Consider the following 17,103-nt stretch of genomic DNA (forward strand, 5'->3'; position numbering starts at 1 on the left):
CAGAGGAGTTCAGTTTAATAATGTGTAAAATGCAATTTTTCTATAAGAAAATAAACATCTTATATATGTTCGTGAAAAATGTTAAGCCCAGGGGATCTTTTGACATCCTGAGAGTACCATTATATTGTGAGATATAATGTAACTACAAGCTTAATATAAATATAGGAGGAGGAAAGATCATATAGATAACAAAACCTTAAAGAAATTTTTCTTGCACAAACACAGCTAGGCTAAGGCATAAGTAGAGTTTGATTCCAGTAAAAAATCTCTGCCAAGGGCAGCCCAGATAAGTTTGATATGTGTGTGCATCTACTATACTAAGGTAAATTTGTTTTAAGTTGTTAGTGACTTACTTCATGCTACTTTAAGCCTTTCAATTCTAAACTTCAAATATGTCCCAATTCTAAAATTCAAAAACACAATAACAAAAATAAAATGAAAAGCACTCCTTGAGATTTATCCCATAAAATTTACATCAGATTTTTCATACAGATTTTTTAATCTATTGCACAAAAATATCTTTTTTGTGTTTGATAAAGAAATACAACTTTTTCTGGTAGGAAAAAAAAGTACATGAATTGTAGAATTTCAATCACATGAAGAAAATATAACCAGAGAATACAAAATTTTCAAAAATTATTTCTTTTTATAAAACCTTTTACCAAAATCTTTAGAAAAAAGACTTTAGGTAGAGGATTCATAATCTGCCCCTTTTAAGGTAATTATCTGCATTTCAAAGCAAATTCAGCCTACATTTACAAAGCTAAATGAAAGTTTCTGCAATTTTATTTCATCAGAGAAAGGAATAGGAAGCTGGAAATTCCTGACATTTTGAAGGAGTACTGTGTAAGATCACTCAGAAAAACAATATTTTACCTCACATTAGAATCTACAATGTAATATTTGAGTGAAAAACTATTTTAAATATATCTTCATTACTAAGTACTAATTGTTGAAGGCCTCAAAAAGAGAGAATTGGGCCCAACTCCTCAGAGTTTGTACCTAAGACAGAATTTCAAACATGTTTCTTAGCTCTGCATGAACTATCAACTAATCTAAATCCTTGCTAAAGATAAGGAGGAGGACCAGGATGTAGCTCAGTGGTAGAGAGTACATGCCCAACACAGAGTGCCACAAAAAAGAAGTAAATACATAAGATGGCCATCAGTGGACACACAAGTAACATGTGGACTCTCTGTACTCTAGACTGCTAATCTGCATAAATTTGGTCCCCTCTGTGATGCACATTGTGACGCCACAACCAGGAAAACCTGCAAGGAAGGAGTCCACCAAGAAGCCCCGGAAACTACGATGCTTGTAGTCTCTGATCATTCTGTCTGTGTTTCCTTGCTGATGCCTTCAAAATAATGGATTTGTTACTTTCAACAGAGGTACTTATTACTTGAGGAGAAGAGACTTGTAACAATAATCAATGTCTTAGGAATCTGATAACTCTCCATTTCCTCTGAATGAAGCATGTCAAAAAAGCCACATCACTTTTCTTTTTAAAAACAAAATAAATGAAATTTTTTTCTAGGATTTTGGAGTTACTGTTTAGAAAGAACAGACTTTCTTAGAAGTTAGGAATACTAACATAAAAAATGTAAGTGAAAATAAGGAACTTCTTTCTGATCTGTTTTTTAATAAACTAGTTTTCACGTAAGTTCAGCAGCTTTAAGTTCCTCAGAATCTTTCACTAAAAACAAGCAGAGCACAGGAAATTACAATGGCTATTTGCCCCTCAGACCACAGAGAGTCTCCAGTTGTGGGAAATGTAAACTTCACAGGACAAGAGGGGGAAGTGATGTACAAAAGGCAGGATAAACCCTGACTTGTCCCATAACTGATACAATTGCAAAATAAAATTATAGCTTCACAGCCTGGAATTTTAACACCCACCTTGAGGCTGAGTGGGCAGGCCCCAGCAACACATACTCAGGGTACTTAACCACTGGGTCTGAATATGAAGGAGCCCCATAAAAATAGGCAGTATCTTCTGCCACCAAATCCATGACCATCCACCAGCCAAGCCACTTTCTCCCAAGGAAAAAATTAATCTAGCAAGCTCTTCTCTCAGAAAATGAACAAATAATATGAGAAGAATCAGTGAAATAAGGAACAAGAAATAAGAAGTGTATCAAATGTTCTTCCTGCAATGTCTGGTCTGCTAGTCCACTTTATTAAGCTTGAAAATGGATTTTTTCCTCTCCCTTGAAAAGCCTTAAAACTAGAAAATATTTTTGAAAATGTAGAATTTTGGCTGTCCTTGAAAATAAGAAAAATATAAGAAAAAAGAAAAATAAAACTATTCAATAAATAAGAAATGTCTTCAGGACTCAATATATACGAATCTTAAAAAATTGTTTGATCTAACTTGGCACATATGAAGAATATATTCACATACATATAATGAAGCATAACAACAACAACTCCCATATAATTAATACTCCAAGTACATCAAGGTCAGAGCTAATACGTTTTTTTCCATTTGCTCTCTTCACCTGCCTTCCTAAACCCAAAGGAAACGAACACTTGCCAAAGCCGTGTTCATCTTTTTCGAATTTTTCTTATGTACAAGTGTGATTTCATTTACACATCCACAAACTATAAACTGTTTAATTTTCCATGCTGTTTATAAAAAAAATCATATTGCTTCAAATATTCATCCATACTCTTACATGGGTATATTATTCATTTATAAGCAATGCTGACTAGTATCTAATTGTAAAAATATACAAAAAACCCATTCTCCAATCATCAAGATTTGGATGTTGTCATCTTTCTGCTATTAACAATGTCAGCGTCCCTAGGACACATACACAAAAATGTCTATAGAACAATGTATTTTCAAATCCAAATACCAAGCCTTCATTAGTAGATCAAAATTAGGCTTTTTAAAAAAATAGCATAGGGTAGCATCAACTGTAGTACACAAGGAAAAGAACATGAGTTTTGATACTCACCCAGCACTATGTGTTCAAGGGACCAAACTGTAGATTTTTTTCTTACTGTGGGGTTAGCAAAAAGGCTTAAAGTCACCCCTCTAGGTAAATGCCCCCTAAAAAGTAAACTACAAAGTTTCATGAAATGTGGACATTCTAACCTGTAAGGCAATATCAACCTGGTTCCCTAAGCAACTTGACCAATTTATCTCCCTTTGGAAGTGTATCAAATGTTCTTCCTGGTGATCTGCTTCCTCACTAGCTCTCAGCAGTACCAAGTTTAAACACTTCTGGATAATGCTATGGACAGAAAAGCCTTCCACTATGGTCCTACTTTGCATTTCCACAATTACTAATGAGGCTAACCATCGTTCCAGGCTCACCCCCTTCTCCTGCTCTAGTGTGAAGTCCTTTTCTGTGGTGCCCTCTTACTGACCACAAGGCTGTGGTCTCACTGAGTGTCCATTCCTCTGTGCAAATGTATATACACAAATCCCTTAGCACCTGCTTCAAGTATTTTCTCCCAGTTTGTGACTCTATTTTATGTACAGTAATTTTTGAAGAACAGGTTTCTTAAGTTTAATTTGGTAGAATTTATCAATCTTTCCTTTTATGTGTTTTTTTCATAATTAATTATTTATTTAATAGCTTTGCCATTAATTACTTAATAAGCCTGCCATTCCCTAGCAATCCACATCGCTACCTCTGTCATATCTAAGTTTCCCTACTTGGGTGGATCTGCTTTGGAGTTCTATGTTTGTGGGTCAGATCCAAGATGGCTACAGTTAGGCTTCTTTACTGAGATCTCTGACCAGCTATGTTTTAGTATACAGTCCAGGTCATAAACACCTCCATTCAGCAATATGGACCCAAGGTCACAAACATCTGCTCATGAGCATGCAGATGTAACCTATGTAACCTGTTGGCGCTGTGTCTTCTTTGTTTGGCCTGCATATAATAAAGGCCTATGCAAAGACTCAGGCTGGGGGTGGCTGCTGCCTCTGAATAAAGCATGTCTACAATCCCAACTGTGCCTCTCCTCTTCTTTTACCTGCACAGATCCCAAATTTGTTCCCCAGGGCCTGAGCTTCAATCAGACAGTGTTCCACTCCAGTAGGCCACCTGTCTATCACAATGCAAATAATGTGTCACCTTAATTTCTATGTCATTAAAATAAGTCTTGAGTACTAATAAGATAAGACCTCCTCATTTCCTCCTACTTTAGTAGAAGTAGTTGGCTATTTGGGGTTGCTTTTTGCTCATTTTCCTCACTAAATCAATGCTAAGAATTTGCAGGGTTTTTTTGTTTTTGTTTTTGCGACGTCAAAGATTGAACCCAGAACCTCACATTCCTAGTTCTTTTTTTTTTTTAGTATTCTTACCAATTTTCTTTTTTTTTTTTTAATTTTTATTGTTGGTTGTTCAAAACATTACATAGTTCTTGATATATCATATTTCACACTTTGATTCAAGTGGGTTATGAACTCCCATTTTTACCCCGTATACATATTGCAGACTCACATCAGTTACACATCCATTGATTTACATATTCCCATACTAGTGTCTGTTGTATTCTGGTGCCTTTCCTATCCTCTACTATCCCCCCTCCCCTCCCCTCTTCTCTTTCTACCCCCTCTACTGTAATTCATTTCTCCCCCTTGTATTATTTTTCCCTTTCCCCTCACTTCCTCTTGTATGTAATTTTGTATAACCCTGAGGGTCTCCTTCCATTTCCATGCAATTTCCCTTCTCTCTCCCTTTCCCTCCCACCTCTCATCCCTGTTTAATGTTAATCTTCTTCTCATGCTCTTCCTCCCTACTCTGTTCTTAATTACTCTCCTTATATCAAAGAAGACATTTGGCATTTGTTGTTTAGGGATTGGTTAGCTTCACTTAGCATAATCTGCTCTAATGCCATTCATTTCCCTGCAAATTCCATGATTTTGTCATTTTTTAATGCAGAGTAATACTCTATTGTGTATAAATGCCACATTTTTTTTTATCCATTCGTCTATTGAAGGGCATCTAGGTTGGTTCCACAGTCTTGCTATTGTGAATTGTGCTGCTATGAACATCCATGTAGCAGTGTCCCTGTAGCATGCTCTTTTTAGGTCTTTAGGGAATAGACCGAGAAGGGGAATAGCTGGGTCAAATGGTGGTTCCATTCCCAGCTTTCCAAGAAATCTCCATACTGCTTTCCAAATTGGCTGCACCAATTTGCAGTCCCACCAGCAATGTACAAGTGTACCCTTTTCCCCACATCCTCGCCAGCACTTGTTGTTGTTTGACTTCATAATGACTGCCAATCTTACCGGAGTGAGATGGTATCTTAGGGTGGTTTTGATTCGCATTTCTCTGACTGCTAGAGATGGTGAGCATTTTTTCATGTACTTGTTGACTGATTGTATGTCCTCCTCTGAGAAGTGTCTGTTCAGGTCCTTGGCCCACTTGTTGATTGGGTTATTTGTTATCTTATTGTCTAATTTTTTGAGTTCTTTGTATACTCTGGATATTAGGGCTCTATCTGAAGTGTGAGGAGTAAAGATTTGTTCCCAGGATGTAGGCTCCCTATTTACCTCTCTTTTTGTTTCTTTTGCTGGGAAAAAACTTTTTAGTTTGAGTAAGTCCCATTTGTTGATTCTAGTTATTAACTCTTGTGCTATGGGTGTCCTATTAAAGACTAAATTTTGAGACAGGGTCTCACTAAGTCTCCTAGGCTGGCCTCAAACTTACAATCTTCCTGCCAAAGTTTCCTGAGTAAAGAGAATGTAGGTGTGTCCCACTGTACCCAGTTGATCCTTTTAGCTTTTTGATGTAGAGGACTCAGGACTGTGTCACTTCTTCTTTTTCAGTCTTTACTTACCTTTCTATACAGACAGGACTTCAGAACAGAACTGGACAGAGATGGTGATGGGAATGGTCTCCTACCTCATTACTGATTTTAGAAAATGGCCTCTAACATTTCACAGACGCTTTTCACAGGGCTGATGAGTTTCCTTCTATTTTTAATTAACTGTGAGCTTTTTTTCATGAATACCTGTTGATATTTCTCAAATGCTTTTCCTCAATCTATGCTTTATCTTAATTGCTAAATATCATAAATAAAAATTAATTCTTTCAAATAGAAACCACCCTTACATTCCTTGGTCTTTTTTGACAACCAGCTAGATTTCATCTATACTCATATAGATGAGTTCCTCATATTCCTTTCTCCCACTGTTTCTTTTATACTTAGGTATAAAGGGTACACAGGTATAAAATGATGATACGGATGTGAAAAGATGAGTTAAGAAGTAAATTCTCAAATTCTTGACTGTAGAATCATTTATATAAGAATGTAATGATCTGTTCTTTGCAAGTTCAGCAAAATGCCTGAAATGTACATCTTCAATATTTAAAACTATTCTAGCCCAAGATTTCTTTTTTTTGTTGTTGTTGTTGTTGTTGTTGTTGTTGTTTGCTTTTGGTTTTCTGGTGCTGGGGGTTGAACCCAGAGACTTGTGCATGCTAGGTAAACACTCTACCAACTGAGCTATATACTCAGCCCACTGAAACCAAAATTTCATGTTTACTGGCACAATTTTCTCAAGACATTTTCTTTTTATCTTCACAGTCTCTACAGTATCTATAATCCTGTCTTTTTTCATTTGCAGTGTATGTATTATTAAATGCACTGTACTCCCTTGAAAGGGCTTGGCTAAGAATTTGTTCCTCTCTATTATATCTGTCTTCTTGCCTCTGAAAGTTCCCTGAATTTTCTTGGGTTTACAACTTTTCAAAATAACTTTTTAAGGTAAAGCTTAGTTATTTATTGTCACTGATTTTTCTCTTACTAACATATGAATTCAAGATTGTGAATTTCCCTCAAGTAACTCTTTGGCCAAATCTCATGTATTGAATATACAACAATCAATCCTCTTCTTCCCCTTCTTCTTTTTTTCTCTCAGTAGTGGGGATTTAACCCAGGGGTCCTTTGCCACTGAACTATACCCCAGTTCTTTTTTATTTTTATTTTGAGAAATGGTATCACTAAGATACTACAGCTATCCTCAAACTTGCATCCCTCTTGCCTCCAGAGTCAATGGGATTACAGGATGCATCACCATGCTTGGCCTCATGATTTATGCTTAGAATTTTTTTTCCCCCTCTACAGTTCCTCCTCTGGCTCATGAGCTAATTAATAGTTTCTTTTAAATTGACAAATATTTGGTTTTCTATGTTGGCATATTTTGTTTCTAACTTACCTATATTGTGAACAGCAAACGTGGTCTCTGTGTATCAATTTTCTGAAATTTAACAAACTTTGGGGGCTGGATAACACATTTTTTGTAGTCATGAGAACAAGGTTTTCTCTGATCTGGGATTAAGAGTTCATTAAACCAAACTTGGAAACCATGTTTAAATCATTATCTTTATTAACTTTGTGGTTTTAACCTCATGATAAATTGAAGGAGATGAGTTGAAATTATCCACAATGATTATAATTTCACTGATGATATAAATTAGCCAATTTTTCTGCATCATTTTATCTGTATATACACAGGCTTAGGGTTATGCTTCCTGAAAAATAACCTTTTATCATATATAGTAACTCATTAATAATGACTTTTTTTTTAACCTATCCCTTTCTTTTGGTTAGCAATCTTCTGGTACAAAAATAGCTACACAAGATGTTGCCATTATTAACAACACATAATTGGGGATTTTAACTCTAATAGCAAGTTTAACTGACTGATATTAATGGTAACCATTAGCCATATTTCAACAGCATCTTACTTAGTTTGTTCTTAATTTGTATGCTTCTTTTTTCTCTTTTTTTTTTTTTTTTGTTTTGTTTTTGTTTTGTTTTTTGGTGGCACTGGGGATTGAACCCAGGTCCTTGTCATGGCAGGCAAACATTCTACCAACTGAACTATATCCCCAGCCCCGTCCTTCCATTTTTTAAGACTATAGGAACTTCTGGTTTTTGTTTTTTCTTCCTACCCCTTCTATCCCTCTACTCATTAGCAAGTTTTATGCTCCATTCTGGTTCCTAAATCTTACCAAGAATGCAAATCCCTAAGTGTAATATCTTAAACTCCCTACCACAGAATATAAAGGACTTAAAACCCTTAAGTCTCCAAATAACAATGAAAATTTCCTGAGCTAACCATGAAGCAAGCTGTCCAAGTTAGAACAGGAAACCGGTCAATTTTAAAACTAAACAAATTAAAAGAATGGAAGGTAGAATTAATTTCAAATGAGGAAAAGTAAAGAAATTAGAAGAAAACTGAGATTTGGGCTGGGGATGTGGCTCAAGCGGTAGCGTGCTCGCCTGGCATGTGCAGGGCGCTGGGTTCAATCCTCAGCACCACATAAAAATAAAATAAAGATGTTGTATCCACCAAAAACTAAAAAATAAATATTAAACAGTTTTCTCTCTCTCTCCCTCCCTCCCTCCCTCCCCCCCCCGTTAAAAAAAAAAAAAAAAGAAGAAGAAAACTGAGATTTAAAAAGGGAGGGTGATCAGTGCTTAATCTCATTCTAGTACACACTATGAGCTAAAAATGCTTTTTATATTTTAAATAGCTAACAAAAAATTTAAATACTATTTCATGACACACGAAAATTTTATGAAATTAAAATTTCAGTATGCATAAAACTTTACTGCAAAAAGAGCCATGTACATTTACTTAGACAAATGTTCAAACATGGTCTGAGTCTCCTTTTACACTGTAATGTCAAAGTTGAGTAGCTGCAACAGAGACCACATTGCCTGCCGAGCCTATCATATTACTTCTTTTATGAAAGTTCGCCTGCCTCTAGTTTTCACATATTAGGCTGGGCACAGTGGCCACTTGCCTGTAATCCCAGTGGCTCAAGAGGCTGGGGCAGAAGGATCACAAGTTCAAAGCCAGACTCAGCAACTTAGTAAGGCCCTAAGAAACTTAGTGAGACTCTAAATAAAATATAAAAAGGGGTAGGGGGGAAAAGGTAGGGGGGGCAGCCCTAGGGATGTCTCAGTAGTTAAGAGCCCCTAGATTCAATTCCCAGTATCAAAAAAGTAGGTTAGAGCAAGATACTTAAGTTTCTACATGCCTTTCAAAATCTCACTGAACATCACAACAGATACCTTAAAATTTTTAAATCTACCAAAATGTGGCAATAATGAATTATTATTAAGAAATACTGAGGAGCTCTTGGAGAATAAAAGGAGACTAGATCAAGATGAAGAGGAGAAAAGCTCTATTATATCACAAAAAAGAAAAATGCTGCTGCAAAGATGAGTTCCAAGTTCAGAAACCATAAATGGAGATTCTGGAAAAAACATTAGGGTGACTTAAACAATGAGACCAATCTTAATTTAAAATCCAATATTTAAAAAGTTACAGGGAACATGAAATTTTACTTCCAAGACTGAGCTCTCTGATTGACATTAAACTAAATTCATTATCGGTCTCAGGAGAATCTGAACCTGAGGTTTAAGCTGGAAAGAGAAGTGTGGGGGGGGGGGGGGGCCTAAGACCAAACCAGCACAGGACACAGATCAGGAGGAAGAGGCAATTAAGTCCATGACCACTATGCAAATCAACACAAAAAACTTTAAATTTTAGCCAAAAAAAGAGGGGTAGAGAGTAACGACACTAATAAAACCACACTGGGCCCCAAGAGTAAACAAATTCCACCAGCCAGTTAAGTAAGAAAGTACTTCTCTACACCACACAGGAAAAGATGGAAAGCTTTACCATGCTCTATGAACAAAATAAACTTTTTTAACAAACCAGAAAAGAGTAACCAAAAAAACAAAATTAAAACAATCTCATTTGTGATTACACCAGAAATATTCAAAATTGAATATTAAAAACCACTTACACCCCTAATCACAATGATCAGGTAGGGCTTATTCTAGTCATACCAGGACAGCATAGCCCTAGCAAGTCAATTATTAAGATGACTCTGTATATTACAGGCTAATTGAGCTAAATTCTAATAAATACTAACTGACATTTTAAAAGCATTCGGCAAACTGTGACATTTTTTCCTCAACTAAAAAACATTAACAATCTCACCAAAATCAAAACAGATAAGGCTGCAACAAATAAATGTTATAAAGGGTCTTAGCCAATGTAAAAATATATATGTATTAAAATATGTAAGATTAAATTATTGGGATCATGTCCATGTACAAATATGTAACAATGACTCTCACTATTATGTATAATTAAAAGGCACTAATAAAAATGTGGAAAAATAAAAGATAAAAATGTTTTATTCATTGATAATGATTGATAAGGCAATGAACACTTCATGTGGAAAATACAAATTAAGGAAGAACAATAATGCAAGTTATTACTAAGCTGGACTGATATAAAACAACTACATAAAAATTCAGTAACTGTCCTATGGACCTGTAATAATAAGACTGCAATAAAAGTAGGAGGAAGATCACATTTAAAGGCATAAATGCTTAAAAAAATAACTAGAAATAAATACTAGGGGGGGGAGGGGAGAAGAACAAGACCAATGTGGAAAAAACCATTAAACTTCCTTGAAGTCATTTAAAAATGAATGAGAGCACCACCCCAAATGAATGAACCTCCAAAACAGGAGCCATGCATACCATGTTTGGAAAGATTTCAGTATCATAAAAATGTCCAAGTTTTGTGGCATTCCAATCAAAGACCCAATGGAGTATTTTTTCCCTCTTTGCTTTGCTTTAAAAAAATTTTTTTAAGTACTAAATTCATCTGGAAGAACTAAAGTGTGAGAATCAACAAAGAAAATCTTCAAGGAAAAAGAATAAAGATGGGAACCTTGTATTGTCCACATACTAAAAGTTTTAAATTTAAAGCTAATAAACTCAAATTAGGGTGGTACATTAAAAGACATTATCTGTAACACACTGAACAAAAGATTAACAGACAAAATTCTTTTAGGGCTTGAGTTATAACTCAGTGGTAGCACACTTGCCTGTCACACCAGAGGACCCAGTTTGATCCCCAGCAACGTGTCCTAAAAAGCCTTTAAAATAAATGTTTATTAAATAATCCTACAAAAGGATGAAGGATGTGAAAAGACAACTTACAGAGGGGGAAAGCACGTCTTAGTTGAAAAAATTCAAATTAATATGTTTAGCTGTCCTTTTCTCTTGACAAACATGTAAGGGATCGGGAGGAGTGGAACAGAAGGGAAGATTAGGGAGGATGAGACTGATCAAATCATGCATATGTAAGAATATGGCATAATGAATCCTACTATTATATATAATTATAATGTACCAATAAATTTGTAATAAATAAATTATCATATTTGTGGGATACAATTTGATAGGACTTACAAAATAAAAAATGAACAAATGATACTTGGAATAGCAACTTCATGTTTAAGACTCTGTGTCTATGCAAAAATGTCTCTTATGTAAAAGCTCTCTCTTGCCTAGCAAGGAGGTCCACGGAACAGAGTAGAGGAGAGAGTGGCTACGAAGTCCCTGATCAAGACCTCCAGAGACCAAGCAGGAAGCAGGTCTGATTCCATTGCGTAGTTACCATGTATATATACTCAGGCAGTAGCTAAGCAGAGTACAGCAGCCACCAATGCAATTTTTGCCAACTGTCCTTGCAGCAACCAATCGAGGAGCAGGCTGTGGAGCAAGCACAGGGACTGCAACACAGTTTCACGCCCAGAGATGTGCCTAGTGGGTAAGCGGTCTGACACTCACATGCCCAGCACGAGAAGAGTGGCCTGCCACTCCAATGCCCTTAACGTATGCCATGTATGCAGGACTCGATGCACTTGTCCCCATTAAAGGACATTCACTGATGGACTATAAATAACAAAAACAGTGAAAAAATTTTTAAAACCTAAAATGTTCATTAAATGAAGAAATGATTTAAAATCTTAGCTAAGACTAGATTAATATGTAATAGTAAAATTGAAAATTGATAACAATAAAGTACACTGCTACATGTACTATAATTCTAAGGAAATAGTATGACCATATTTATATAAAAAACAAAAAATACAAATCCATAAATTTTTTGTGTAGGCAGTTATTTAAAAGATATACATACGAGGTATCTGTAATTATAAAATATTTCACATAATTTTTTAAATTAAACATGACATATATGAATATGTCAAAATGAACCTCACCGTTATGCATAACTATAATGCACTAATCAGATTTTTTTAGAACTGAATTTGCTCATTTCTTTCTCAGTTAGTAACTAACTCCCTTAGATATAACCAGCATTTTGATTTAACAGTAAAATGTTTCACAAGCCTTTGAATTTCTTATGCATATAGTCATATTGTATGCAGTCTTTTGTATCTAGCTCATTTTGCTCAACATAATGTCTGACAGTCATCCATGTTGTTGCACATATCAGTTTGTTCTTTTCAACTGCTAAGGATGCTGTGTTAGTATGGACACATAGTTTGTGTGTCTGTTCAATCGTTTATTTCCAATTTTTGGCAATTATGAATAAAGCTGCTATCAACATTAAAAGTAAATAAATAACAAATGAATTAGCCAGTTATTAGCCATGAGTAATAATATAAGTATATGACCAAAGTTTATACATAAAGACAATATGCAACTATTTATGTCTGACATTGAAGATCATCTTTGGCATGCTAAAAGGAGAATTTAATTATGCTTACCTATGTCATTAATCACCGCTCTTATTTTGGAGACAAAAGGACCAACTTCACTGGAATGCATTTTGGCTCTTTCTTTAAGATCAGCACCTGCAAAGTATTTTATTTACAAATATAATCTTGTTTTAAACAAATTTTAAGGCAAAGAATTGAAAATTTATTTAAAATTAATACGAAACTTTAAAAGTTGTAATTTTTTCATCTACTAAAGGAACTAAATTACCTTTGTTTTCCTTTCCGATGACCACTCTCAACAAGAATAAAATATTGGTTTTTTGTACAGCTATTACTTGTTTAAAGCAACACTTTTCAAGCTTTCTAGCTTCAGGACCCCCCTTCACATTCTTAAAGTAAGAGACTGTGTTTGGATGATACCAGCAGTTATTCTAGTAGAAAGGAAAACTAAGAAATTTGGACGTAATTATTCACTAAAAATACAAATAAACACAGTCATATAAGTATAAATGACTACAGAGTGGTGCCAGCACCTTTGTTCTCACATTCATTCTACCTTCCCACCACCACCTTAGACTCATACATGTGGCTATCTACTCTCTTTTTAATCCATTATAAATTAATTGTATGGCTAGAGATGGGGCACGTGAACTCATCCACTTCCCAGGGGAGTGAGAACTGGAGCTAACAAATCACATATCATACAGTCCATCAGTTCTCAGGTATACATCTCACAGAAAATCTCTATCATGTAACAAAAAAATACTCAAGAGAGCATTCAAGAGAGCATATGCAGAACAGCAAAGAACTGTAAGTAATCTAAATATACATCAAAAAGAAAAAATAAAATTAGGCAATAGTTATTCAACAAAGTCACACACACACACAAGAAAGAAAAGAATTAAGAGTATAAATACAGATAAATCCACTGAATGAAACATGTATTTACAGAAAGATACACAGGATAATAACCACTTACTAAGTTTTTAAAACAAGAATATTACATTACCTAAAGGAAAAATAGCCAAATGGAATTACTTCAAACTAACAGCTTCTACATAACAAAGAAAATAATCAAAAGAGTAAAGAGACAACCTGCAAAATGAGCAAAAATATGTGTAAACTATATAACCGGTAAGGGGTTAATGTGCAAAATATATAGAGACGCAAACAACTCAATAGCGAAAGAATAAATAATCTGACTAAAAAAATGGCAAAGGATGTTAACAAAAACTTCTCATAAAAAGATGTATAAAATGTCAACAAGTATATGAAAAAATTTTCAGTATCACTAATCATCAGGGAAAATACAAAATTATAATTTTGTATCACCTCACACCAGTTAAAATGACTATTATCAAAAATAAATGATAGCAAATGAAGAAAAGGGAATTCTTGAGCTCTATGAATAAGAATGCAAATTAGTACAGACATCATGGAGAAGTACAGGGAGGTTCCTCAAAACAACTATCAAGGCCCAGCAATCCCACTACTGGGCAGGAGCACAGCTCCTAATCCACACTTTCATTTTGTTACCCATTTTGTTTCACTGTTTATTACCCACAGTCATGACAGTCCAAAAATATTAAGTAGAAAATTCCAGAAATAAACAAGAATTCTTAAGTTTTAAATTATGCACTACTTGAGTTGTATGATGAAACCTTGCTTTGTCCTGTTCCACCTCACCCCAGACATGAAGACCTAACTCTGGTTCTAACACATTCCCTTTTTCCCAGAGTAACCACACTGTTTACACAACACATCTATTAGTCACTTAGGAGCTCAGTTTTGAGATGAACTGTTACAGACAAGCTGTTAATGTTCAAGTAGCTCCTATTTTACTTAACAATGGCCACAAACTATAAGAGAAGTGATGCTGACAATTCAGATATGCCACAGAAAAGCCATAAAGTACTCCCTGTAAGTGAAAGGCGAAAGTTCTCAATTAAAAAAAAAAAAAAAAAAAATCATATACTGAGGTTCCTAAGATCCACAGTTTGAATAAAAAGGAAAAAATATACATGTATTTGTTTTTACGTATTCATATATATTTACATACAGTCTTATTTAATTGTTTCACTGTTTCACTGTTTTATTTAATAAATAACACACTTTTTCCAAATTGAAGGTTTGTAACAACTTGTGCCAAAAAGTCTTATCGGTGCCGTTTTCTCAAATGCATATGCTCACTATGTGTCTCTGTGCCACCTTTTGGTAATTATCACATTTTGAACCTTCTCAGCACTTATAAGTTAAGATGATCTGTGATCAGTGATTTCAGATGTTATTATTTTGGGTCACCACAAAACAAGCTTTTATAAGACAAGCAAACTTAACTGGGACACAACATTGAAATTAGGCCAATTAATAATCCTACAATGCCCTCTAAGCATTCAAATGAAAATACAAATCACACACACATCGCTTACACTGAAGCACAGCTGAGGAAGGCATGTTGAAAACTAAGAAAAACCAGAAGTTAGGTCTCTTGGACAAAAGTTGTGGATGCAAAGAGAAAATTCTTAAAGGAAATTCAAAGTACTACTCGAATGAATAAACAAACGATATGAAAGTCAAAGAGCCTCATTACTGTCATGGATAAAGTTCTAGTTGTCTGGATAGGAAAAAATCAAAAATAAAAATCAAGCCAGCTACAACAATCCTTAATCCTAATCCAGAGCAAGGCCCTATCTCTCTTCAATCCACTGAAAGCTGAGGGGTGAGGAAGCTCTGGAAGAAAAGTCTGAAACTAGCCCAGAATGGTTCATAAGGTTTAAGGAAAGAAGACATCTCCACAGCATGAAGGTGAGGCAGCAAGCGCTGATGGAGAAGCTACTGCAAGTTACCCAGAAGATCCAGCTCCGACCCCTCAGAAAGGTGGCTACACTGCCAGCAGGTCTCCAACACAGATGAAACACCCTTCTCCTGGAAGAAGAGGTCATCTAGGATTTTCACAGAAAAGAAAAGTTATTTTCTGACTTCAAAGATTCAAAGGACAGGCTGACTCTCTTGTTAGGGAATAATGCAATTGGTGGTCGAATCCAATGCTCACTTTTGACCACTTCAAAACTCCCAGGGCCCTTAAAGAATTATATTAAATCTCTGCCTGTGCTTTATAAACAGAACAACAAAGTCTGAATGACAACACATCTGTCTACAACATCATTAAACCCAGTCTACTGTTAAGAACTATTGCTCAGGATTAAAAACAAAAAAGATTCCTACTCACTGACAATGTACATACATGGTCACCCAACAGCTCTGATGGAAATGTACAATGATGTTGATGCCTGCTAACCAAACATTTATTATGCAGCCCAAGGAGGATACAGTAGGCTGAAGCAAAAAGATTGTGAGTTCAAAGCCAGTCTCTGCAAATGGTGAGGTGCTAAGCAACTCGGAGAGACCCTGTCTCTAAATAAAACACAAAAAAATAGAGCTAGGGATGTGGCTTAGTGGTCAAGTGCCCTGAGTTCAATCACCAGTATAGCCCCACACAAAAATAATATTATAATTAAAATGACTAACATACAGAGCAAGAATAAAATATTGAAAGCCTCCGGGTTGGGGCTGGGGCTCAGTGGTACAGCGCTTGCCTAGCATGTGTGAGGCACTGGTTTCAATCTCTGGCACCACATCAAAAAATAAAAACAAATAAAATGAAGGTATTGTGTTCATCTACAAATAAAAAACTATAAAAAAAATATATTGAAAGCCTCAGAGGAAAATGTCACATTTAGAGGAAAGCCAATCATAATTACTCTAATTTTTCAGCAAACTCTAAAATCAAGGGGTGTGTGGAATGAATGTGAAATAAAATAACCATCAACCATGATTACTATATCCTGCAGAGCTATCCTTCAGAGTTGAAGATGAAGTAGTTAAGCAAAATTTAAAAAATCCACGACTACTAAGCACCACTACAGAAAACTCTTACACACTACAAACAAAAGAAATAAAAACAGACCCCAGAGCACTCAGTCAAATCTCACTTGAAAAGCATCTAAGCAAATTAGAAACATGACCAAACTAAACGTCAGAAATAAATCAAAATGGCAGGAATTAATAGACCTTTCTATATAATAACAATGAAAATAAATGGTCTCGACTTTCCAATTAGGAGGCATAGGGTGGCAGAATGGCTGAAACAACAAGATCCAATTACATGTTCTTTGCAAGACTCACCTTATAGGAAGACATACATATATTACAAATGAAGCCTGAAAACAAGCAGGAATAGCTACTTTCATATCTGACAAAGCAGATCCAAGCCAAAATTAATCAGAAGAGACAAATAAGGTCACTTCATACTAGTAAAGGGAACAATCCAACAAAGTCTAATGATAGTAAATATTTATGCACCTAATTACATAAAACAGATACAACTCAACTTAAGGATTCAGAGACTCCAGTACGATAATACCAGGTAATTTCAACACACTTCTCCCACCAACAGATAGGTAATCCAGACAAGCTCAGTAAAGACTCATCAGACTAAAAATTATTATAAATCAAATGAACAGACATATATAGAATAATGCATCCAATAATAGCACTTCTTCTCAGC

At 35.2% G+C, this 17,103-nt stretch overlaps 1 protein-coding gene across 3 annotated transcripts in view; it reads right to left on the minus strand.

Annotated features, from left to right (window-relative positions):
• The window catches only part of Auh (AU RNA binding methylglutaconyl-CoA hydratase), a 157,472-nt gene that overhangs the window by 97,803 nt on the left and 42,566 nt on the right, over positions 1-17,103 (minus strand). For all 3 annotated transcript variants that reach the window (XM_076836965.2, XM_076836964.2, XM_076836963.2), the window contains one exon: positions 12,585-12,671. In XM_076836965.2, the coding sequence (XP_076693080.2) occupies positions 12,585-12,671 (87 nt within the window). The remainder of the gene's footprint in view (positions 1-12,584; positions 12,672-17,103) is intronic.

This window comes from Callospermophilus lateralis, chromosome 17 (genome assembly GCF_048772815.1).
Source record: "Callospermophilus lateralis isolate mCalLat2 chromosome 17, mCalLat2.hap1, whole genome shotgun sequence".
In the NCBI taxonomy this organism is placed as follows: Eukaryota; Metazoa; Chordata; class Mammalia; order Rodentia; family Sciuridae; genus Callospermophilus; species Callospermophilus lateralis.